This window comes from Salmo trutta, chromosome 6, assembly GCF_901001165.1.
Source record: "Salmo trutta chromosome 6, fSalTru1.1, whole genome shotgun sequence".
In the NCBI taxonomy this organism is placed as follows: Eukaryota; Metazoa; Chordata; class Actinopteri; order Salmoniformes; family Salmonidae; genus Salmo; species Salmo trutta.
In genome coordinates, this window is record NC_042962.1 from 5,087,530 (window position 1) to 5,114,771 (window position 27,242).

At 45.9% G+C, this 27,242-nt stretch overlaps 1 protein-coding gene across 2 annotated transcripts in view; it reads left to right on the forward strand.

The window, feature by feature from the left end:
• LOC115195335 (nuclear receptor coactivator 2) overlaps positions 1-27,242 on the forward strand; it is a gene marked incomplete at its 3' end in the record, with an annotated part of 140,803 nt that overhangs the window by 49,405 nt on the left and 64,156 nt on the right. For both annotated transcript variants that reach the window (XM_029755112.1, XM_029755113.1), the window contains 2 exon segments: positions 19,361-19,471; positions 23,155-23,327. In XM_029755112.1, coding sequence (XP_029610972.1) covers positions 19,380-19,471; positions 23,155-23,327 — 265 coding nt within the window. In that variant the 5' untranslated portion in view covers positions 19,361-19,379.

Below are 27,242 nucleotides of genomic sequence, written 5' to 3' on the forward strand. Positions count from 1 at the left end.
TAAAAAGTCAAGGGGTCTGAATACTTTCCCGAAGGCTCTGTATAGTATAAGATGCCATTAGGGATCCAGAGTTAAAGTGTATTTCTGCTAATTTTCAACCTCCATATTCATTATCTCCAGCACAATACCAATGTCTCCGTACGCCAAAACGAGAGAGAGAGGCCCTGCTAACCCCCGTGACAGATCTCGCTCCGTTTGGGGGGGGGGGGGGAATAAATGCCCCATGATGCAATTCCCCCACGTCCTAACAGAGAATTCCTCCCTCCTTACTGACTCCCCATATGGAGCAAAATAATCCATTCTGGGTCATTGCGACATGGCTGCAACATTTTTTTCCCCCCTATATTATTCTACAGTGTCGAGGGACACGTCCCAAATGGTACCACATTTTAGTGCACTACTTTTGACCAGGGCCCATAGGGCTGAAGCCAATGTTTCTAGGCTCTTATAACAGTAGACTTCAATACGTCCCCTTGTAACTCTCTAACTAACTAGTGTTTTTTGATATTCCATGTAGATGAGTGCACAGTCAGGCTAGTGAAGCCCCATAAGCACTGGGTGTGTCTCTGTAGACCTAAGCCCACTAAGCCCACGTGATTATAGGCATGCTACGCTGGCACATGCCTCCTTGGCAGACTTGAGACAAAGCCATAGTCTACCAAAGGCACCTTATTCCCTATTCACGTCGGGACCTGGTCTAAAGTAGTGCACTATATAGGGAATAGGGTGCGTTTTTTGGACTGTCTGGCAGTGAGAGGCGGTTTTGTCGTGTTGTAATATGACTGAAACGGGTAATTCAGTGTTTTGAAGACCCCTTAGACATACACACTGTCACGAACCGGCTCGAAGCCCGTAACAAAAAGGGAAACAATGTGGAGATAAGGACTAACAAAAATATATTTATTAACTATGGTGTGTGTGTGTGTGTGTGTGTGTGTGTGTGTGTGTGTGTGTGTGTGTGTGTGTGTGTGTGTGTGTGTGTGTGTGTGTGTGGAGTCAATAATCAGCAGTGTAAGTGAGTGGTTGCATGTATAGATGTGATAATGAGGAATGTTGAAATGTGCCAAAGCAAGCAAACAAACCAGCCACGAAAATGCCACAGCCCAAATCCAACAGTGTGTCTGCATGGAGAGAGTCTCCTCAATGAATGGGGGGGAAGAGGTGTATTTATCCCGGGACAAACCCGGGTCCAGGTGTGTCCCATTTTCGCTGACGACCCTCCCGGTTCTGCCCACCGACATCCTAATAAGGAAAACAAGAACAAAGAGAATGAGTACGGCAGACAGTGGGAGGGTCGTCACAACACACACACACCACTCGTTCATCACTCGTTCATCACAACAGACCCCCCCCCCCCCCCCCAGCAGTGTAGAAATCAAAGCGCTGTCTCTGTTGTTATGGCAACTGGTTAGAAATTGTCAAACATGATTATTAATGATCCAGTGTTTTTAATTGTGTGCTACTTTAAAAGTAGTGTGTGTTTAGACTTTCCCTGTGGAACAACCCCTCACACTTGGGTTCTAGAGTTGTCCCTGTATGTGTTCTTTAGGAGAGTTCTAGAGTTGTCCCTGTATGTGTTCTTAGCAGAGTTCTAGAGTTGTCCCTGTATGTGTTCTTTAGCAGAGTTCTAGAGTTGTCCCTGTATGTGTTCTTTAGCAGAGTTCTAGAGTTGTCCCTGTATGTGTTCTTTAGGAGAGTTCTAGAGTTGTCCCTGTATGTGTTCTTTAGCAGAGTTCTAGAGTTGTCCCTGTATGTGTTCTTTAGGAGAGTTCTAGAGTTGTCCCTGTATGTGTTCTTTAGGAGAGTTCTAGAGTTGTCCCTGTATGTGTTCTTTAGGAGAGTTCTATAGTTGTCCCTGTATGTGTTCTTTAGCAGAGTTCTAGAGTTGTCCCTGTATGTGTTCTTTAGGAGAGTTCTAGAGTTGTCCCTGTATGTGTTCTTTAGGAGAGTTCTAGAGTTGTCCCTGTATGTGTTCTTAGCAGAGTTCTAGAGTTGTCCCTATATGCGTTCTTAGCAGAGTTCTAGAGTTGTCCCTATATGTGTTCTTAGCAGAGTTCTAGAGTTGTCCCTGTATGCGTTCTTAGCAGAGTTCTAGAGTTGTCCCTGTATGCGTTCTTAGCAGAGTTCTAGAGTTGTCCGTGAATTCTGAGCAGGCCACACACATAGCTACCTAGCCACCAACACCTCCGACCACTTCACTCCAGAGCAGCAAGCAGCAGCAAGCCACTCAGTCAATTGATTTTCATAACTTCTGAAGTGCCTGTCTGACTGATTGTGTGACTGTGACATATTTCTCTGTGTGCTCCTCAGTTGACTGAATGGTTGTTGTTATTCTGTAGTGGTGTAGTGGATCCTATATATGCTGACTGAATGGTTATTCTGTAGTGGATCCTATATATGCTGACTGAATGGTTGTTGTTATTCTATAGTGGTGTAGTGGATCCTATATATGCTGACTGAATGGTTATTCTATAGTGGATCCTATATATGCTGACTGAATGGTTGTTGTTATTCTATAGTGGATCCTATATATGCTGACTGAATGGTTGTTGTTATTCTATAGTGGATCCTATATATGTTGACTGAATGGTTGTTGTTATTCTATAGTGGATCCTATATATGTTGACTGAATGGTTATTCTGTAGTGGATCCTATATATGTTGACTGAATGGTTGTTGTTATTCTATAGTGGATCCTATATATGTTGACTGAATGGTTATTCTGTAGTGTGACGTATCCTACAGTTGACGTCGGAACTTAGGTTGGAGTCATTAAAACTCTTTTTTTTCAACCACTCCACAAATTTCTTGTTAACAAACTATAGTTTTGGCAAGTCGGTTTTGACATCTACTTTGTGCATGACACAAGTAATTTTTCCAACAATTGTTTAGACAGATTATTTCACTTATAATTCACTGTATCACAATTCCAGTGGGTCAGAAGTTTACATACACTAAGTTGACTGTGTCTTTAAACAGCTTGGACAATTCCAGAAAATGATGTCATGGCTTTAGAAGATTCTGATAGGCTAATTGACATCATTTGAGTCAATTGGAGGTGTACATGTGGATGTATTTCAAGACCTACCATCAAACTCAGTGCCTCTTTGCTTGACATCATGGGAAAATCAAAAGAAATCAGCCAAGACCTCAGAAAAAGAATTGTAGACCTCCACAAGTTGGTTTATCCATGGGAACAATTTCTAAATGCCTGAAGGTACCACGTTCATCTGTACAAACAATAGTACGCAAGTATAAACACCATGGGACCAGGCAGCCGTCATACCACTCAGGAAGGAGACACGTTCTGTCTCCTAGAGCTGAACATACTTTGGTGCGAAAAGTGCATTATCAATCCCAGAACAACATTCATTGAGGAGACTCTCTCCATGCAGACACACTGTTGGATTTTGGTTGTAGCATTTTTGTGGCTGGTTTGTTTGCGTTGGCACCTCTCAACAACCCTCATTATCACATCTATACACGCAACCACTCACTTACACTACTGATTATTGACTCCACACACACACCATAGTTAATTGTATATTGGTTACCTCAGTTAATAAATATATTTTTGTTAGTCCTTATCTCCACGTTGTTTCCCTTGTTGTTACGGGCTTCGAGCCGGTTCGTGACAGTGTGTATGTCTAAGGGGTTTTAACTAATGTCGTCCGATTCCGATATGCTCGCCGATATATTTTGCATCGCTAGTTCTTTCTATTAAGACAAGTCTTCCAGGTCGTGAGGCAGCAAAGCATCCCCAAAACCATCACACTCCCACCACTTTTGGACGACGTGGGTCCTGTTATGTCTGGGGAAAACCAAACACCATTCCACAGTAAGAACCTTGTACCAAAGGTCAAGCATGGTGGCGAGGAGAAAAGTGGAGAGAATGCCTCTCCTTGTAATTGTGCTGTAGGTGTCAAGGCGAAATTCAACGTTTGTGCAGGATCCCAGGATGTCAGGTTACTCCATCAAAACCGGCCACTAGGGACAAAAAAACCCACAAAAAATCTTTGTTCTTTCTCTGTCGGCCATGGTTACCTGCAAGGAAACACGTGCCGTCATCATTGCTTTGCCCAAAATGGGCTTCACAGGCAAGGATATTGCTGCCAGTAAGATTGCTCCTAAATCAACCATTTATCAGATCATCAAGAACTTCAAGGAGAGCGGTTCAATTGTTGTGAAGAAGGCTTCAGGGCACCCAAGAAAGTCCAGCAAGCGCCAGGACCGTCTCCTAAAGTTGATTCAGCTGCGGGATCGGGGCACCACCAGTACAGAGCTTGCTCAGGAATGGCAGCAGACAGGTGTGAGTGCATCTGCACGCACAGTGAGGCGAAGACTTTTGGCGGATGACCTGGTGTCAAGAATGGCAGCAAAGAAGCCACTTCTCTCCAGGAAAAACATCAGGGACAGACTGATATTCTGCAAAAGGTACAGGGATTGGACTGCTGAGCACTGGGGTAAAGTCAATAATAATGCAAATAGTCTGGGTAGCCATTTGATTAGCTGTTCAGGAGTCTTATGGCTTGGGCGTAGAAACTATTTTAGGAGCCTCTTGGACCTAGACTTGGTGCTCCGGTACCGCTTGCCATGCAGTAGCAGAGAGAACTGTCTATGACTTGGGTGGCTGGAGTCTTTGACAATTTTTAGGGCCTTACTCTGACACCGCCTGGTATAGAGGTCCTGGATGGCAGGAAGCCTGGCCCCAGTGATGTACTGGGCCTTACGCACTATCCTCTGTAGTGCCTTGCGGTCGGAGGCCGAGCAGTTGCCATACCATGCAGCGATGTAACCCGTCAGGATGCTCTCGATGGTGCAGCTGTAAAACCTTTTGAGGATCTGAGGACCCATGCCAAATCTTTTCAATCTCCTGAGGGGGAATAGGTTTTGTTGTGCCCTCTTCACGACTGTCTTGGTGTGTTTGGACAATGTTAGTTTGTTGGGGATGTGGACGCCAAGGAACTTGAAGCTCTCAACCTGCTCCACTACAGCCCCGTCGATGAGAATGGCGGCGTGCCTGGTCCTCCTTTTCCTGTAGTCCACAATCATCTCCATTGTTTTGATTACGTTGAGGGAGAGGTTGTTGTACTGGCACCACATGGTCAGGTCTCTGACCTCCTCCCTATAGGCTGTCTCATCGTTATTGGTGATCAGGCCTACCACTGTTCTCATCAACAAACTTAATGATGGTGTTGGAGTCGTGCCTGGCCGTGCAGTCATGAGTGAACAGGGAGTACAGGAGGGGACTGAGCACGCACCCCTGAGTGGCCCCCGTGTTGAGGATCAGCGTGGCAGATGTGTTGCTACCTACCCTCACCACCTGGCGGCGGCCTGTCAGCAAATCCAGGATCCAGTTGCAGAGGGAGGTGTTTAGTCCCAGGGTCCTTAGCTTAGTGATGAGCTTTGAGGGCACTATGGTGTTGAACGCTAAGCTGTAGTCAATGATCAGCATTCTCACATAGATGTTCCTTTTGTTCAGGTGGGAAAGGGAAGTGAGGAGTGCAATAGAGATTGCATCATCTGTGGATCTGTTGGTGCGGTATGCAAATTGGAGTTGGTGTAAGGTTTCTGGGATAATGGTGTTGATGTGAGCCATGACCAGCCTTTCAAAGCACTTCATGGCAACAGACATGAGTGCTACGGGTCGGTAGTCATTTAGGCAGGTTACCTTAGTGTTCTTTGGCACAGGGACTGTGGTGATCTGCTTGAAACATGTTGGTATTACAGACTCGGACAGGGAGAGGTTGAAAATGTCAGTGAAGTCACTTGCCAGTTGGTCAGCTCATACTTTGAGTACACGTCCTGGTAATCCGTCTGGCCCTGCGTCTTTGTGACTGTTGACCTGTTTAAAGGTCTTACTCATGTCGGCTGCTGAGAGCATTATCTGATATGATCAAACAGTTGCCCGGAACAGTTGATGCTCTCATTCATGTTTCAGTGTTACTTGCCTCGACGCGAGCAAGTTATTTAGCTCGTCTGGTAGTCTTGTGTCACTGGGCAGCTCTCGGCTGTGCTTCCATTTGTAGTCTGTAATAGTTTGCAGGCCTTGCCACATCCGTCGAGCGTCGGAGCTGGTGTAGTACGATTTGATCTTAGTCTTGTATTGATGCTTTGCCTGTTTGATGGTTCGTGGGAGGTCATAGCGGGATTTCTTATAAGCTTCCAGGTTAGAGTCCTGCTTCTTGAAAGTTCAGTGTGAATGTTGCCTGTAATCCATGGCTTCTGGTTGGGTTATGTACGTACAGTCACTGTGGGGACGACGTCCTCTGCACTTATTGATAAAGCCAGTGACTGATGTGGTGTACTCCTCAATGCCATCGGAAGAATCTCGGAACATATTCCAGTCTGTGCTAGCAAAACAGTCCTGTAGTTTTAGCATCTGCTTCATCTGACCACATTTTTTATAGACCGAGTCACTGGTGCTTCCTGCTTACATTTTTGCTCGTAAGCAGAAATCTGGAAGATAGAATTATGGTCCGATTTGCCAATTGGAGCGTGAGGGAGAGCTTAGTACGCATCTGTGTGGAGTAAAGGTGGTCAAGAGTTGTTTTTTTCCCCACTGGTTGCACATTTAACATGCTGATAGAAATTTGATAAAACAGATTTAAGTTTCCCTGCATTAAAGTCCCACGGCTACTGGGAGTGCCGCCTCTGGGTGAGCGTTTTCTTGTTTCCTTATTGTGGAATACAGCTCATTCAATTCTGTCTTAGTGCCAGCCTCTGACTGTGGTGGTATGTAAACAGCTACAAAGAATACAGATGAAAACTCTCTAGGTAGGTAGTGTGGTCTACAGCTTATCATGAGATACTCAACCTCAGGCGAGCAAAACCTTGAGACTTCCTTAGATATCTTGCACCAGCTGTTGTTTACATAAATGCATAGGCCCCCGCCCCGTGTCTTACCGGAGGCTGCTGTTCTGTCTTGCCGATAGAGTGAATAACCTGCCAGCTGTATGTTCTTAATGTCGTCGTTCAGCCACGACTCAGTGAAACATAAGATGTTACAGTTTTTAATGTCCTGTTGGTAGGATAAACAGGCTTTCAGTTCATCCCTTTTATTTTCCAGCGATTTGAACATTAGCTAGCAGGACGGAAGGCAAAGGCAGATTAGCCACTCGTTGCCTGATCTTCACAAGGCACCTTGATCTCTTTCCCGCGAAATCTCCGTTTTCTTCTCCAGCGAATCACGGGGATCTGGGCCTGGCCGGGTGTCTGTAGTAGTATATCCCTCCCGTCCAACTCATTTGAAGAAGAACTCTTCATCCAGTTTGAGGTGAGCAGTCACAGTTCTGATGTCCAGAAGCTCTTTTCGGTCATAAGAGACGGTAGCAGCAACATTATGTACAAAACAAGTTACGAACAACGAGAAAAAGAAAAACAAACTGAATAGCATGGTTGGTTAAGAGCCGATAAGACGGCAGAGTCCGGCGCCATCATTCTGCTATCCACAATGCATCACTGTATCAGATCGAGTCAATGACATACGTCGATGACTTAATTGAATCGATGACATACGCCCTGCTGTTAATAGAAGCCCTCTGACAGAGCAGAGGACATCCTGGAGGATTAGAGATGGCATGTCATAGGACCCTGTATAGAGACTAGAGTGTGTGTGTGTGTGTGTGTGTCTCTGTGTGTGTGTGTAGTGGTGCCATTGAGATGTGCCGGCTGTCATTGTCAGGGTGGCGTTAAGTTACGATGGTCTCACACACACACACACACAAACGCACACAGACGGTGCCTGAACAGGGGCCGCTAAGGTCAATGAGAACCAGGCAACCAATCATATCCAACCGTCCAAAGCACTTCCATGCTTGTAGGGATGGCAACAGCCAATAAAATCCAACAGCTCAAAGTACTACAGGCTGGGAAGGATGGTAACAGCCAATCAGATCCAATGGGAATATAGTGACTCGCTCTGATTGGGAGAGGGACTCTGCGAATCAGATTGTGTGTTAAAAGTAATAGCGATGGACAACGTTATGGCTGGTTCATATGCAGCTACTCTGATGGATGGTCATTTAGAGGTGGGGAGATGCTAATGGTACATATCACATTAAATTACTTGAGTGATGTACAGCCTAGCTAATGTAAGAATACCAATCAATCGGTCTAGAAGGATATTCTGCAAGCAGCTCAACACTAAGCAGGCCGACGCCAAGCAGGCCGACGCCAAGCAGGCCGACGCTAAGCAGCTCAACGCTAAGCAGGCCGACGCCAAGCAGGCCGACGCCAAGCAGGCCGACGCCAAGCAGGCCGACGGCCGCCAAGCAGGCCGACGGCCGCCACGGCCGCCAAGCAGGCCAACGCTAAGCAGGCCAACGCTAAGCAGGCCAACGCTAAGCAGGCCAACGCTAAGCAGGCCAACGCTAAGCAGGCCAACACTAAGAACGCTAAGCAGGCCGACGCCAAGCAGGCCGACGCCAAGCAGGCCGACGCCAAGCAGGCCAACGCCAAGCAGGCCAACACTAAGAACGCTAAGCAGGCCGACGCCAAGCAGGCCGACGCCAAGCAGGCCGACGCCAAGCAGGCCGACGCCAAGCAGGCCAACGCCAAGCAGGCCAACGCTAAGCAGGCCAACGCTAAGAACGCTAAGCAGGCCAACACTAAGCAGGCCAACACTAAGCAGGCCGACACCAAGGACACCAAGCAGGCCGACACCAAGCAGGCCGACACCAAGCAGGTACTGAGAGCAGCACAGTACCATGCTTCCTACTGACCCCGAGAGCAGCACTGGGACATGCAGAGACCCCGAGAGCAGCACTGGGACATGCAGAGACCCCGAGAGCAGCACTGGGACATGCAGAGACCCCGAGAGCAGCACTGGGACATGCAGAGACCCCGAGAGCAGCACTGGGACATGCAGAGACCCCGAGAGCAGCACTGGGACATGCAGAGACCCCGAGAGCTGCACTGGGACATGCAGAGACCCCGAGAGCAGCACTGGGACATGCAGAGACCCGAGAGCAGCACTGGGACATGCAGAGACACCCTCATGGCAATCATCACTACTCCATAGCGTTGTTGTGGATCAGTGTCTTGTCACTCACAGTCCACACAATGATCCTGGCTTGGTCCTAAATGACACCGTATTCCTTATGAGTCCTGGGCAAAAGTAATGCACTAAATAGGGTGTAGGGTGTCATAAGGGATGCAGATGAGGCTCCAGACTCTGGGATGAGGCTCCTGGCTCTGCGATGAGGCTCCTGGCTCTGCGATGAGGCCCCTGGCTCTGGGATGAGGCTCCTGGCTCTGGGATGAGGCTCCTGGCTCTGCGATGAGGCCCCTGGCTCTGCGATGAGGCTCCTGGCTCTGCGATGAGGCTCCTGGCTCTGCGATGAGGCTCCTGGCTCTGCGATGAGGCTCCTGGCTCTGCGATGAGGCTCCTGGCTCTGCGATGAGGCTCCTGGCTCTGCGATGAGGCCCCTGGCTCTGCGATGAGGCTCCTGGCTCTGCGATGAGGCTCCTGGCTCTGCGATGAGGCCCCTGGCTCTGCGATGAGGCTCCTGGCTCTGCAATAATGTCTGTCCTCGTTCACTGGTGGCATATTCAAAGCCATCAGTCTGTTAAAGAACTGTTTGTCTCCTTCACAGTAATGCAATTCTCTCTCTCTGTCCCCTTTTCTGCCTCTCAATTCAATAGACTTTGACATGGCAAGTTAAATTACTTACATTGTCAAAGTATACATTTAACAAGAATGGTGTGACCAACAGCAATAATACTAGTAGTAGTGGAAATGGGATTACCATTATCAGCAACTACAACAACTATATTAATGAGAATAATAATACATTACAGCAATAGTAGTAGACCAGTCTCAACCTGACTGAGAAGACACATGACCTGGTATGAAAGACAAAACTAAATGGGAAATATAATTGACATTACATTGCACTTTTCACTGGCTATCCCTCAGGTTGTGGCAGGAGGACACATATTTGGCTTTTCATTGGCTATCCCTCAGGTTGTGGCAGGAGGACACACATTTGGCTTTTCACTGGCTATCCCTCAGGTTGTGGCAGGAGGACACAAAAATTTTGGCTTTTCACTGGCTATCCCTCAGGTTGTGGCAGGAGGACACATATCTGGCTATCCCTCAGGTTGAGGCAGGAGGACACATATTTGGCTTTTCACTGGCTATCCCTCAGGTTGTGGCAGGACACATATTTGGCTTTTCACCCAATAAATACTACATTCTTTCTTCATCTTTCATAGTTTCAAATTCTTTGTACTGAATGATAATTTGGGGAAATTAATGTTCTCTTATGTCTACCTCTCCCCTGGAGCAGAGTGAGCACAGCCTGTCCTCTCTGGGCAGCAAGGTTTTCTTTCTCTCTCTCTCTGCCTCTCTCTGCCTCTCTCTCTCTCTCTCTCTCTCTCTCTCTCTCTCTCTCTGCCTCTCTCTCTCTGCATCTCTCTCTCTCTGCCTCTCTCTCTCTGCATCTCTCTCTCTCTGCATCTCTCTCTGCATCTCTCTCTCTCTGCCTCTCTCTCTCTGCATCTCTATTCCTCTGCCTCTCTCTCTCTGCATCTCTCTCTCTCTCTCTCTCTGCATCTCTCTGCATCTCTCTGCCTCTCTCTCTGCCTCTCTCTCTCTCTCTCTCTGCCTCTCTCTCTCTCTCTCTCTCTCTCTCTCTCTCTCTCTCTCTCTCTCTGCCTGTCTCTCTCTCTGCCTCTGTCTCTCTCTGCCTCTGTCTCTCTCTCTGCCTCTCTCTCTCTCTGCATCTCTCTCTCTCTCTCTCTCTCTCTCTCTCTCTCTCTCTGCATCTCTCTGCATCTCTCTCTCTGTCTGCATCTCTCTCTCTCTCTCTCTGCATCTCTCTCTCTCTCTGCATCTCTCTCTCTCTCTGCATCTCTCTCTCTGCATCTCTCTCTCTCTCTGCATCTCTCTCTCTCTCTCTCTCTCTCTGCCTCTCTCTGCCTCTCTCTGCATCTCTCTGCATCTCTCTCTCTCTCTCTCTCTGCATCTCTCTGCATCTCTCTGCATCTCTCTCCTTCTCTGCATCTCTCTCTCTCTCTGCATCTCTCTCTCACTCTCTATCTCTCTGCATCTCCACAGCTTTGATTTCACTTATTGCTGCAACACACCCTGCTGTCATTAGGCTTAAGTAGGCCAATGCAATCCAGCAGGGAGATTGGCGCTAGCTAGAGCAATGGGTAACTCCTCCCTTTTAACATGTGCTGGCTGGCGCTACACTAGGCTAACGCTAGCTGAGCCGTCTTATAGTACTGCTGTTCTGTGCTGTTCAGTCTTATGTAATGGTTGAGAACAGAACACAGTGTGCTGTGGCCGTTACCATGGTTAACTGTGGCTCAGAGTTTAACACAACACACTGTACTGCACCGGTCTGGCCGTCTGGCTGTCCCTCACTCGTTTCTCCCTAGCTCTTTCTCTAGCTGTCATTGCACTCCCCACCTCTCTCTCTCCCTCTCTCCCTCTCTCCCTCTCTCTAGTACCTCACTGACCTGTCTGGTAGGACTGAACCAGGTCGCTGGATGAACAACTGTATGGAGAGGAGAGACCTCAGTATACAGTGCTGTGAAAAAGTATTTTCCCCCCCCTTTCAAATGTTCTCTACTTTTGCATATTTCTGATACTGAATGTTATCTGATATTGGCTGAAGATCGTATAAAGTGATCCTGAGTGAAGAAAATAACACAACAATGACTTATTTCATTTACTTCATAAACTAAGTTATGCAACACCCACAATGCCCCTTGTGTGAAAAAGTAAGTTGCTTAACACTCAATAACTGGTTGTTCCATGCAATGACTCCAACCAACCACTTCCTGTAGTTATAGATCAGTCTCTCACGTCACTGTGGAGGAATTTTGGCCTACTCTCTTCCAATGCGAAACTGCTTTAACTCAGCAATATTTGTTAGTTTTTAAGCACAAACTGCTCGTTTCAAGTCCTGCCACAACATCTCAATTGGGATTATGTCTGGACTTTGAAAACACAGTCAAGTCTACATGAAAATGTTTAAAAAGTAACACATTTGAAGTTTTGGAACGGCCTAGTCAAAGTCCAGACCTAATGGTGATGATGTGGCAGGACTTGAAATGAAAGTAATTTGTGTTTTGAAAAAACCACAAATCAAATCAAATTGTATTGGTCAGATACCACATGGTTAGCAGATGTTAATGCGAGTGTAGTGAAATGCTTGTGCTTCTAGATCTGACAGTGTAGGAATATCCTAACAGATAATATCTAACAATTCCACAACAAAACCTAATACACACAATCTAGTAAAGGAATGAGAATATATCAGTATAAAATATATGGATGAGCAGCGACAGAGCGGCTAAGATGCAATAGATAGTAAAGAATAGATAGTGAAGGATACAGTATATACATATGAGATGAGATATGTAAACATTCTTAGTGTCATTATGTCGTTGAGTTAAAGCAGCTCTGTGCTTAGAGTGTAGAGGCGGCAGGGTAGCCTAGTGGTTAGAGCGTAGAGGCGGCAGGGTAGCCTAGTGGCTAGAGCGTAGAGGCGGCAGGGTAGCCTAGTGGTTAGAGCGTAGAGGCGGCAGGGTAGCCTAGTGGCTAGAGCGTAGAGGCGGCAGGGTAGCCTAGTGGTTAGAGCGTAGAGGCGGCAGGGTAGCCTAGTGGTTAGAGCGTAGAGGCGGCAGGGTAGCCTAGTGGTTAGAGCGTAGAGGCGGCAGGGTAGCCTAGTGGTTAGAGCGTAGAGGCGGCAGGGTAGCCTAGTGGTTAGAGCGTAGAGGCGGCAGGGTAGCCTAGTGGTTAGAGCGTAGAGGCGGCAGGGTAGCCTAGTGGCTAGAGCGTAGAGGCGGCAGGGTAGCCTAGTGGTTAGAGCGTAGAGGCGGCAGGGTAGCCTAGTGGCTAGAGCGTAGAGGCGGCAGGGTAGCCTAGTGGTTAGAGCGTAGAGGCGGCAGGGTAGCCTAGTGGCTAGAGCGTAGAGGCGGCAGGGTAGCCTAGTGGTTAGAGCGTAGAGGCGGCAGGGTAGCCTAGTGGTTAGAGCGTAGAGGCGGCAGGGTAGCCTAGTGGTTAGAGCGTAGAGGCGGCAGGGTAGCCTAGTGGTTAGAGCGTAGAGGCGGCAGGTAGCCTAGTGGCTAGAGCGTAGAGGCGGCAGGTAGCCTAGTGGCTAGAGCGTAGAGGCGGCAGGTAGCCTAGTGGCTAGAGCGTAGAGGCGGCAGGTAGCCTAGTGGCTAGAGCGTAGAGGCGGCAGGTAGCCTAGTGGCTAGAGCGTAGAGGCGGCAGGTAGCCTAGTGGCTAGAGCGTAGAGGCGGCAGGTAGCCTAGTGGCTAGAGCGTAGAGGCGGCAGGTAGCCTAGTGGCTAGAGCGTAGAGGCGGCAGGTAGCCTAGTGGCTAGAGCGTAGAGGCGGCAGGTAGCCTAGTGGCTAGAGCGTAGAGGCGGCAGGTAGCCTAGTGGCTAGAGCGTAGAGGCGGCAGGTAGCCTAGTGGTTAGAGCGTAGAGGCGGCAGGTAGCCTAGACTAGTGGTTAGAGCGTTGGACCAGTAACCGAAAGGTTGCTAGATTGAATCCCCAAGCTGACAAGGTTAAAATCTGTCGTTCTGCCTCTGACCAAGGCAGTTCACCCGCTGTTCCTCCGGGCGCCAAAGACGTGGATGTCGATTTAAAGGCAGAAATCAGAGAGACTGATCAACAACTACAGGAAGTGGTTGGTTGGAGTCATTGCAGATAAATGTGGAACAACCAGTTATTGAGTGTAAGGAGGCAATTACTTTTTCACACAGGAAATTGCAGAACTTTGTTAATTTAAATAAATACATAAATAATAGAGAATATCAAAAAGGGCAAAAACAAAAAAATGCTCTAACACACATCCACCGTATTACCGTGCAGCAGACGGTAACCTCCCGGTCGTATTACCGTGCAGCAGACGGTAACCTCCCGGTCGTATTACCGAGCAGCAGATGGTAACCTCCCGGTCGTATTACCGAGCAGCAGATGGTAACCTCCCGGTCGTATTACCGTGCAGCAGACGGTAACCTCCCGGTCGTATTACCGTGCAGCAGACGGTAACCTCCCGGTCGTATTACCGTGCAGCAGACGGTAACCTCCCGGTCGTATTACCGTGCAGCAGACGGTAACCTCCCGGTCGTATTACCGTGCAGCAGACGGTAACCTCCCGGTCGTATTACCGTGCAGCAGACGGTAACCTCCCGGTCGTATTACCGTGCAGCAGACGGTAACCTCCCGGTCGTATTACCGTGCAGCAGACGGTAACCTCCCGGTCGTATTACCGTGCAGCAGACGGTAATCTCCCGGTCGTATTACCGTGCAGCAGACGGTAATCTCCCGGTCGTATTACCGTGCAGCAGACCCCATCTTGCTGTCGGCTGGTTATTAAAAAAAGACATCAGCTGTCAGTAATTGCTTATTGAATCGTTAAGGTCAAGGCATGCCGACACGACACTCAGGCCAGTGGTGGGAGGCAGGGCTGTTCAATGGCAGTCCTGGAGGGTCTCCTTCTAATAATGGACTAATTCAGACCTGGGACACCAGAGTGCAATTTACTACCAGGTAGAAACAAAAAAACACAAGTGTTTGGGATCTCCTGGACTGGCGTTGAACATCCCTGCTTAGAGTCGATTAGAGCTTTGCTTGTCACCTTAGATTTAAGGGGGGCACTTATTGAGGGGACAAAGTTAGAGAGATTCTGAAATAAAGTGTTTAGAAACTCAGTCAGCAAACTGTCTCACTCTCTCCTCAGTCAACAAACTGCCTCACTCTCTCCTCAGTCAACAAACTGCCTCACTCTCTCCTCAGTCAGCACACTGTCTCACTCTCTCCTCAGTCAGCACACTGTCTCACTCTCTCCTCAGTCAGCACACTGTCTCACTCTCTCCTCAGTCAGCACACTGTCTCACTCTCTCCTCAGTCAGCACACTGTCTCACTCTCTCCTCAGTCAACAAACTGCCTCACTCTCTCCTCAGTCAGCACACTGTCTCACTCTCTCCTCAGTCAGCACACTGTCTCACTCTCTCCTCAGTCAGCACACTGTCTCACTCTCTCCTCAGTCAGCACACTGTCTCACTCTCTCCTCAGTCAGCACACTGTCTCACTCTCTCCTCAGTCAGCACACTGTCTCACTCTCTCCTCAGTCAGCACACTGTCTCACTCTCTCCTCAGTCAGCACACTGTCTCACTCTCTCCTCAGTCAGCACACTGTCTCACTCTCTCCTCAGTCAGCACACTGTCTCACTCTCTCCTCAGTCAGCACACTGTCTCACTCTCTCCTCAGTCAGCACACTGTCTCACTCTCTCTTCAGTCAGCACACTGTCTCACTCTCTCCTCAGTCAGCACACTGTCTCACTCTCTCCTCAGTCAGCACACTGTCTCACTCTCTCCTCAGTCAGCACACTGTCTCACTCTCTCCTCAGTCCGCAAACAGTCTCACTTTCGTCACTGTAGCTGAGCACACAGTTATTTGGGTGAGTGGGGAGCTCTCGCTGTCTCTCCCCAGTCTCTTCATCTGTCTTTCCGTCTCGCTGTTTCTCACTCAGCGCTCTCGTTTCAGTCTCTCTGGGGAGAGTGGCACCATCATAAGGAAATAACTCGTTTCAGTCTCTCTGGGGAGAGTGGCACCATCATAAGGAAATAACTCGTTTCAGTCTCTCTGGGGAGAGTGGCACCATCATAAGGAAATAACTCGTTTCAGTCTCTCTGGGGAGAGTGGCACCATCATAAGGAAATAACTCGTTTCAGTCTCTCCGGGGAGAGTGGCACCATCATAAGGAAATAACTCGTTTCAGTCTCTCCGGGGAGAGTGGCACCATCATAAGGAAATAACTCGTTTCAGTCTCTCTGGGGAGAGTGGCACCATCATAAGGAAATAACTCGTTTCAGTCTCTCCGGGGAGAGTGGCACCATCATAAGGAAATAACTCGTTTCAGTCTCTCTGGGGAGAGTGGCACCATCATAAGGAAATAACTCGTTTCAGTCTCTCCGGGGAGAGTGGCACCATCATAAGGAAATAACTCGTTTCAGTCTCTCTGGGGAGAGTGGCACCATCATAAGGAAATAACTCGTTTCAGTCTCTCTGGGGAGAGTGGCACCATCATAAGGAAATAACTCGTTTCAGTCTCTCCGGGGAGAGTGGCACCATCATAAGGAAATAACTCGTTTCAGTCTCTCTGGGGAGAGTGGCACCATCATAAGGAAATAACTCGTTTCAGTCTCTCTGGGGAGAGTGGCACCATCATAAGGAAATAACTCGTTTCAGTCTCTCTGGGGAGAGTGGCACCATCATAAGGAAATAACTCGTTTCAGTCTCTCCGGGGAGAGTGGCACCATCATAAGGAAATAACTCGTTTCAGTCTCTCCGGGGAGAGTGGCACCATCATAAGGAAATAACTCGTTTCAGTCTCTCTGGGGAGAGTGGCACCATCATAAGGAAATAACTCGTTTCAGTCTCTCTGGGGAGAGTGGCACCATCATAAGGAAATAACTCGTTTCAGTCTCTCTGGGGAGAGTGGCACCATCATAAGGAAATAACTCGTTTCAGTCTCTCTGGGGAGAGTGGCACCATCATAAGGAAATAACTCGTTTCAGTCTCTCTGGGGAGAGTGGCACCATCATAAGGAAATAACTCGTTTCAGTCTCTCTGGGGAGAGTGGCACCATCATAAGGAAATAACTCGTTTCAGTCTCTCCGGGGAGAGTGGCACCATCATAAGGAAATAACTCGTTTCAGTCTCTCTGGGGAGAGTGGCACCATCATAAGGTAATAACTCGTTTCAGTCTCTCTGGGGAGAGTGGCACCATCATAAGGAAATAACTCGTTTCAGTCTCTCTGGGGAGAGTGGCACCATCATAAGGAAATAACTCGTTTCAGTCTCTCTGGGGAGAGTGGCACCATCATAAGGAAATAACTCGTTTCAGTCTCTCCGGGGAGAGTGGCACCATCATAAGGAAATAACTCGTTTCAGTCTCTCTGGGGAGAGTGGCACCATCATAAGGAAATAACTCGTTTCAGTCTCTCTGGGGAGAGTGGCACCATCATAAGGAAATAACTCGTTTCAGTCTCTCTGGGGAGAGTGGCACCATCATAAGGAAATAACTCGTTTCAGTCTCTCTGGGGAGAGTGGCACCATCATAAGGAAATAACTCGTTTCAGTCTCTCTGGGGAGAGTGGCACCATCATAAGGAAATAACTCGTTTCAGTCTCTCTGGGGAGAGTGGCACCATCATAAGGAAATAACTCGTTTCAGTCTCTCTGGGGAGAGTGGCACCATCATAAGGAAATAACTCGTTTCAGTCTCTCTGGGGAGAGTGGCACCATCATAAGGAAATAACTCGTTTCAGTCTCTCTGGGGAGAGTGGCACCATCATAAGGAAATAATTGAATCTGTTTCTCCACTCCACTTTCACTCGTTCCTCCTGCGTTGGATCAACCAGTGCCACCAGCGTAGGGGCACATCTGAGCGTGTGTGTGTGTGTGTGTGTGTGTGTGTGTGTGTGTGTGTGTGTGTAAGCCCTTCATAGCCCAACAGCCAGTTCACTTGATGATGAGTCTAAGATTCCCTTACACTTTGGAGCTCAGAGTCAGACTACCCCCATAACTGATCACTGGTGTTATCTGTCACTTGTACAATGTTGTCTTGCTATATCTCTGTTCTGTTTGTGATACAGTGCATTTGGAAAGTATTCAGACCCCTTGACTTTTTCCACATTTTGTTACGTTACAGCCTTATTCTAAAATTGAAAAATTATTTGTTTTTTTTCTTATCAATCTACACACAATACCCCATAATGACAAAGCAAAACAGGTTTTTTAGAAATGTTTGCAAATGTAATAAACAGTTAAAAAAAAAAAAAATGAAATATCGCATTTAAATAAGTATTGAGACCCTTTACTCAGTACTTTGTTGAAGCACCTTTGGCAGCGATTACAGCCTGGAGTCTTCTTGGGTATGACGCTACAAGCTTGGCACACCTGTATTTGGGGAGTTTCTCCATTCTTCTCTGCAGATCCTCTCAAGCTCTGTCAGGTTGGATTAGGAGCGTTGCTGCACAGCTATTTTCAGGTCTCTCCAGAGATGTTTGATCAGGTTCAAGTCAGGGCTCTGGCTGGGCGACTCAAGGACATTCAGAGACTTGTCCCGAAGCCACTCCTACGTTGTCTTGGCTATGTGCTTAGGGTCATTGTCCTGTTGGAAGGTGAACCTTCGCCCCTCTCTGAGGTCCTGAGCGCTTTGGAGCAGGTTTTTTCATCAAGGATCTCTGTACTTTTCTCCATTCATCTTTCATCTTTCCTTCGATCCTGACTAGTTTCCCAGTCCCTGCCGCTGAAAAACCTCCCCACATTATGATGCTGCCACCACCATGCTTCACCGTAGGGATGGTGCCAGGTTTCCTCCAGACGTGACTCTTGGCATACAGGCCAAATAGTTAAATGTTGGTTTCATCAGACCAGACAATCTTGTTTCTCATGGTCTGAGAGTTCTTTTAGGTGCCTTCTGGCAAACTCCAAGTGGGCTGTCATGTTCCTTTTACTGAGGAGTGGCTTCCGTCTGGCCACTCTACCAAAAAGACCTGATTGGTGGAGTGCTGCAGAGATGTTTGTCCTTGAAGGTTCTCCCATCTCCACAGAGTAACTCCGGAGCTCTGTCAGAGTGACCATTGGGTTCTTGGTCACCTCCCTGGCAAGGCCCTTCTCCCCAGATTGCTCAGTTTGGCCGGGTGGCCAGCTCTAGGATGGGTCTTGGTGGCTCCAAACTCCTTCCATTTAAGAATGATGGAGGCCACTGTGTTCTTGGGGACCTTCAATGCTGCAGAAATGTTTTGGTACCCTTCTACGGACAATTCCTTTGACCTCATGGCTTGGGTTTTGCTCTGACATGCACTGTCAACTGTGGGACCTTACATAGACAGGTGTGTGCCTTTCCAAATCATGTTCAATCAATTGAATTTACCACAGGTGGATTCCAATCAGTTGAATTTACCACAGGTGGATTCCAAGTTGTAGAAGCATCTCAAGGATGATCAATGGAGCAGGATGCACCTGAGCTCAATTTCGAGTCTCACAGCAAAGGGTCTGAATACTTATTTCAGTTTATTTATGTTTAATACATTTTCTAACATTTCTAAAAACCTGTTTACATTTTGTCATTATGGGGTATTGTGATGTCATTATGGGGTATTGTGATGTCATTATGGGGTATTGTGATGTCATTATGGGGTATTGTGCGTAGATTAATTTGGATTTTTTTATTTTATTTAATCCATTTTAGAATAAGGCTGTAACGTAACAAAGTGTGGAAGAAGTGATGGGGTCTGAATACTTACCGAATGCATTGTATGTCTAAACTCTGTTCTGTGTGAAATAAGTTTAAACTCTGTTCTGTGTGCTCCCTGTAACAGACGCTGATATGCAGTGAGGATGAGTGGCGTTGGTGAAAACCCCTCGAACCCTGCTGCAAGGGTCGAGTCGCGGAAACGCAAAGAATGTTCCTCTGACCTGCTGGGTCCCAGGTAGGAACAGCTGTCTACTATGCTAAATCTACTAAACTCTACTGTACTAAACTATACTAAACTCTACTATACTAAACTTTACTATACTAAACTCTACTAAACTCTACTTTACTTGGCAATACTATACTAAACTCTACTTTACTATACTCTACTATACTAAACTTTACTGTAGTAAACTCTACTTTACTATACTAAACTCGACTTTAATATATATACTAATCTCTACTATACTAAACTGTACTTGACTATACTCTACTAAACTTTACTATACTAAACTCTACTAAATTCTACTATACTAAACACTTCTTGGCAATACTATACTATACTAAACTTTACTATACTATACTAAACTCTACTCTACTAAACTCTACTCTACTATGCTAAACTCTACTTGACTCTACTATACTAAACTTTACTATACTAAACTATACTATACTAAACGCGACTTTACTATGCTAAACTCTATTATACTAAACTTTACTATACTATGCTAAACTCTACTATACTATACTAAACTATACGTTACTATACTAAACTCGACTTTACTAAACTCTACTATACTATACTAAACTATACTATACTCTACTAAACTCTACTATACTAAACTCTACTATACTAAACTCTACTATACTAAACTCTACTATACTAAACTATACTATACTAAACTCTACTAAACTCTACTCTACTATACTAGACTCTACTAAACTCTACTCTACTAAACTCTACTATACTAAACTCTACTATGCTAAATTCTACTCTACTATACTAAACTCTACTTTACTAAACTCTACTATACTATGCTAAACTCTACTATACTCCACTAAACTCTACTATGCTAAACTCTACTTGGCTCTACTATACTAATTTTTACTATACTAGAGTATACTTTACTATACTATACTAAACTCAACTTTAATATACTATACTAAACTCTACTTGACTATACGCTACTAAACTCTACTATACTAAACCCTACTATACTAAACCCTACTATACTAAACCCTACTATACTAAACTCTACTTGACTATACTCTACTAAACTGTACTATACTAAACTATTCTATACTATACTAACCTCTACTTTACTATACTTGACTATTCTCTACTAAACTTTACTATACTACACTCTACTAAACTCTGCTCTACTAAACTCTACTTGCCAATACTAAACTATTCTAAACTGTGCTCTACTATACAAAACTCTACTCTACTATGCTAAACTCTACTCTACTATGCTAAACTCTACTAAACTAAACTCTACTCTACTAAACTCTCCTAAACTCTACTTTACGATACTAAACTCTACTAAACTAAACTCTACTAAACTAAACGGAACTCTACTTTACAATACTAAACTCTACTAAACTAAACTCTACTAAACTAAACGGAACTCTACTTTACGATACTAAACTCTACTAAACTACTTTGCTCTTACTCTGACTTTCTATAGGCGACTGAAAAGCTAGAGACTGAACACGGCTCTAAGTCTGCACAGTACCTTCAGGATGCTATAGGCCTGTTAGTGGAGTTATAAACTACTTATCATAAGCCTAACCTTATGTAAGAGACAGACCTGATTATTTAACTAAACGTACAGTTAAATAAGGCTGGCTGGCTGACTTGGCTGACTGCCTGGCTGACTTGGCTGACTGCCTGGCTGACTTGGCTGACTGCCTGGCTGACTTGGCTGACTGCCTGGCTGACTTGGCTGACCGCCTGGCTGACTGACTTGGCTGACCGCCTGGCTGACTGACTTGGCTGACCGCCTGGCTGACTGACTGCCTGGCTGACCGACTGGCTGGCTGACTGCCTGGCTGACCGACTGCCTGGCTGACTCGGCTGACCGACTGGCTGGCTGACTCGGCTGACTGACTTGGCTGACCGCCTGGCTGACTGACTTGGCTGACCGCCTGGCTGACTGACTTGGCTGACCAACTGGCTGGCTGACTGCCTGGCTGACCGACTGGCTGGCTGACTCGGCTGACCAACTGGCTGACTGCCTGGCTGACTCGGCTGACCGACTGGCTGGCTGACTCGGCTGACTGACTTGGCTGACCGACTGGCTGGCTGACTGCCTGGCTGACTCGGCTGACCGACTGGCTGGCTGACTCGGCTGACCGACTGGCTGACCGATTGGCTGACTGCCTGGCCGACTCGGCTGACCGACTGGCTGGCTGACTCGGCTGACTGCCTGGCCGACTCGGCTGACCGACTGGCTGGCTGACTCGGCTGACTGACTTGGCTGACCGACTGGCTGGCTGACTGCCTGGCCGCCTGGCTGGCTGATCATGATTATGATGATTGTCAACCCTATAGCTCCGTCCTAATTCTAACTCTGGTAAGACACCTGTCTACTGCTTCCTAATTACTGGTGTATGAAGCAGCTGCTACCGGTTCATCAAGGCACAGACCAACAGACTCCTAAACAGCTTCTATCCCCTGACCGTAAGACTGGTAAATGGCTAACTGCTGCTCTCCCTCACACCTACACTGCTGCTAAAATGATTATTGATTAGTTTATTACCATGTCTACACTGCTGTTCGCTGATTTCAGTTACCATTAGAATATCTATTTATCCTGCTTCTGGTCACACTTATTCCTGTTTACATGCACAGAGCATTCTGAAAGTATTCAGACCCATTGACTTATTCCACATTTTGTTATATTACAGCCTTATTCTAAAATTAATTAAATAGTTTTTTCCTCTCATCATTCTACACACAATACCCCATAATGAGAAAGAAAAACATTTTTGCAAATGTATGAACAAAAAACCCCCAGATTTATCACATTTTTACATAAGTATTGAGACCCTTTACTCAGTACTTTGTTGAAGCACCTTTGGCAGCGATTACAGCCTCGAGTCTTCTGGGGTATGATGCTACAAGCTTGGTACACCTGTATTTGGGGAGTTTCTCCAATTCTTCTCTGCAGATCCTCTCAAGCTCTGTCAGATTGGATGGGGAGCGTTGCTGCACAGCTATTTTCAGGTCTCACCAGAGATGTTAAATAGGGTTCAAGTCTGGGCTCTGGCTGGGCCACTCAAGGACAGTCAGACTTGTCCTGAAGCCACTCCTGCATTGTCCTGCATTGTCCTGGCTGTGTGCTTAGGGTCATTGTCCTGTTGGAAGGTGAACCTTCGCCCCAGTCTGAGGTCATGAGCGCTCTGGAGCAGGTTTTCATCAAGGATCTCTCTGTAGTTAATCTGTTCATCTTTTCCTCGATCCTGACTAGTCTCCCAGTCCCTGCCGCAGAAAACATCCCCACAGCGTGATGTTGCCACCGCCATGCTTCACCGTAGAGATGATGCCAGGTTTCCTCCAGATGTGACTCTTGGCATTTAGGCCAAAGAGTTAAATCTTGGTTTCATTAGACCAGACAATCTTTCTTCTCATGGTCTGAGTCCTTTAGGTGCCTTTTGGCAAACTCCAAGCTGTTGTCATGTACCTTTTTACTACAGGTGACACCTTGGACAGCTCAGCACAGTTCTATCAGTGTGAACCGGGTCAGGAATGTGAAGCTTTTGCTTTCTCTCTCTCCATGTCTCTCTCTCTCTTTCTGTCTGTCTGACTCTGTATTTCTCCCTGTCTGTCTTTCTAACCGTCTCCCTCTCTCGGTCTCTCTATATCCATCCCTACCTCTGCCATGTCTCATGCTGCCCCCCCCCTCCCTGTCTCCTCAGCCCCAAACAAAGCATCGAGAAGAGAAACCGTGAGCATGAGAACAAGTACATCGAGGAGCTGGCCGAGCTGATCTTCGCTAACTTCAACGATATCGATAACTTCAACGTCAAACCAGACAAATGTGCTATCCTGAAGGAGACTGTCAAACAGATACGACAGATCAAAGAGCAAGGTACACTACACTACACTACACTACACTGCAATACACTGCACTACACTGCACCACAATACACTGCACCACAATACACTGCACTGCAATATACTGCACTACACTGCACCACATTACACTGCACTACGCTGCACTGCAATACACTGCACCGCAATACACTGCACTGAAATACACTGCACTACACTGCACTACACTGCACTACACTGCACTGCAATAAACTGCACCACAATACACCACACCGCAATACACTGCACTGCAATACACTGCACAAAAATACACTGCACTAAAATACAATACACTGCACTGCAATACACTGCACTGCAATACACTGCACAAAAATACACTGCACTACAATACAATGCAGTGCACGACACTGCGCTACAATACACTGCGCTACACTACAATACACTGCGCTACACTACAATACACTACAATACACTGCACTACACTGCAATACACTGCTTTATTGGTCCATTTTTGTTCTTGTTTCCGTCACAGTACCCAATGGCTGCATTTACACAGACAGCCCAATTCTGATCTTTTGCCCAATTATTGGCAAAATGTCTGATCTGATTGGTCAAAAGACCAATTATTGGCAAAATGTCTGATGTGATTGGTCAAAAGACCAATTATTGGCAAAATGTTTGATCTGATTGGTCAAAAGACCAATTATTGGCAAAATATCAGAATGGACTGCCTGTGTAAATGCAGAGAAATATATTCTTAATTACCGTTGAGCTTGTTGGGTTTCAATAAAAAACTAATCTTACAACATCCCACCATGCATTATCAATGGCCACAGCCTGTCAGTGTGTTGAGTCTGTCGTGTGAGGCAGTGCCAGGGAGGCTGTGGTCTATAGTGCTCAGAAACACTGGCTGATCACCTTTTTATTTAACTAGACACACTTACACTGCTGCTAAATAATGATTATAGTCCCTGGAACAACAATCGCTCAACGAAGAAATTGTCCCACGGCTGAATCTAGTCGATAATCCATACATTATGATATAAAGAAAATATATTTCACAAGAACAGAATATAACTTGGTCTACTGTGTTATCTGGCTATGATCCATGATATATAGACTGTAGACTTGTTCATTTATCAGACACTGTATGTTATCTGGTTATGATATAGACTGTAGACTTGTTCATTTATCAGACTAGATACTGTATGTTATCTGGTTATGATATAGACTGTAGACTTGTTCATTTATCAGACTAGATCCTGTATGTTATCTGGCTATGATATAGACTGTAGACTTGTTCATTTATCAGACTAGATACTGTATGTTATCTGGCTATGATATAGACTGTAGACTTGTTCATTTATCAGACTAGATACTGTATGTTATCTGGCTATGATATAGACTGTAGACTTGTTCATTTATCAGACTAGATACTGTATGTTATCTGGCTATGATATAGACTGTAGACTTGTTCATTTATCAGACTAGATACTGTATGTTATCTGGCTATGATATAGACTGTAGACTTGTTCATTTATCAGACTAGATCCTGTATGTTATCTGGTTATTCTCCATGATATAGACTATTTCATTTAGCTGACAATATATGTTATCAGTCCTGTGTCATGATTTTATATTATATGATAATATATAGAATTTATTTGAAATTAGCTGAATAAAATACAGTGGATATTTTTCCCCTTTCCGGAGCGAGAGTGAGCGGAAGTGTCCTATGTTGAGCATAAAAGTTTGAAACAGGTCCTATATGCTAGATTTAGAGTTATTTGGCAACTTTCATTTTGAATTATGCAAACCTTAGAATGTTTTTTTTATTTTATTTATTTCACCTTTATTTAACCAGGTAGGCCAGTTGAGAACAAGTTCTCATTTACAACTGTGACCTGGCCAAGATAAAGCAAAGCAGTGCGACAGAAACAACAACACAGAGTTAGTTACCTTAATGTCTTAAAAATCAAAACATATATGGGCTGCATGATGTGACTTTAGACTGGAGGATTTGAGAAAGTAAAAACAATAACAACAACAGCTTGCTTACCTCAGGCTGCACACTGATCAGACTTTTCTTAATTTAATCTCGTCTTTACTAATATGTAAAATTAGATTTAGAATGGCTCATTATCACACGGACAGGAACAGGAACATGAAGACATGTCATCCGTATGCACCGGGATAGTGAATGGCGGCCAGTTTCCCTCCGGTATGTTTTTCACTCATGTTGAGTAGTCTACTCCGGTAATTTCGCTGCGACACGTGATTTTTTTCCCCGCCTGAACTCTGTATGCCAATGGGTTCTCCAACCTTATTCCTGTAGCTACTCAGTGCTTAATGTGAGAAACCAAGTGAAATCTGTTCAGGAACATCGATAGTAGTTACCACAACAAAACAGATTTCATTAAACTGTTGTCAGGCCCTCTCTCTGCGTGCTGGAGAAAGGAACGAAGGAAAGAAAGAGGACAGGAGATGGAAACCCATCTTGGTGATTTTATTCTGTATAGCCAAAGATAATGTGTCCAGTCTAATTATATATGTTTTTTGTTTTTTTAAGTCCTATATGTAGACTGTTTAAAATTTAAAACAATTCGCTATAATTGAAAGCTAAACCTTAATTTGTTTAATTTAGGCTAGACCAATTATGTACCAAAGATATCTTGAATCAGTATATATATTTTTCCTTGTGTAATATCAGGTTGGCAATGTTTTGTATAATAGCACAATCATTATTTTAATTTATGATTTTTTTTGGGGGGGGAGGGGCTTGGGCTCTTATATAGGCCTATGAATGAGCTCTAATACACATAGGTGTTTTTGTATTAATCGTCACGTTAGAAAGCGCTGTCCATTTCATTGTGTTAGACTTTGAAACAGCATCTACAAACACCATGTTTTAAACTCAATTTGAACTTGTTGAATTTCTTTCTTCAAATTGACCAATCACAGTGAGGTGAGTTTTAAAAGCATGATGCTGTTTTGGTGATGTGTGTTTTGATGTGATTTTGAATGTATTTATATTGATGTCAGAGATGTTAGGGACAATCAAGCCCTGAGTACCAGGCCATTAGGACCTGATGGAGGGACGATAGAGCCCTGAGTACCAGGCCATTAGGACCTGATGGAGGGACGATAGAGCCCTGAGTACCAGGCCATTAGGACCTGATGGAGGGACGATAGAGCCCTGAGTACCAGGCCATTAGGACCTGATGGAGGGACAATAGAGCCCTGAGTACCAGGCCATTAGGACCTGATGGAGGGACAATAGAGCCCTGAGTACCAGGCCATTAGGACCTGATGGAGGGACAATAGAGCCCTGAGTACCAGGCCATTAGGACCTGATGGAGGGACAATAGAGCCCTGAGTACCAGGCCATTAGGACCTGATGGAGGGACAATAGAGCCCTGAGTACCAGGCCATTAGGACCTGATGGAGGGACAATAGAGCCCTGAGTACAAGGCCATTAGGACCTGATGGAGGGACAATAGAGCCCTGAGTACCAGGCTATTAGGACCTGATGGAGGGACAATAGAGCCCTGAGTACCAGGCCATTATGACCTGATAGAGGGACAATAGAGCCCTGAGTACCAGGCCATTAGGACCTGATGGAGGGACAATAGAGCCCTGAGCACCAGGTCATTAGGACCTGATGGAGGGACAATAGAGCCCTGAATACCGGGCCATTAGGACCTGATGGAGGGACAGTAGAGCCCTGAGTACCAGGCCATTAGGACCTGATGGGGTAGATCACGGTAATATCACAGTATACCTGTACCATGGTAATATCACAGTATACCTGTACCACGGTAATATCACAGTATAACAAAATGTTTTGATACTTCGAGACCAACATTTTTACAATACCGTAGTACTGTTTCATATGATATCACAAAACATTTCAGCCCTACCAGTCAAAAGAACCTGCTGGTGCCTGTTAATA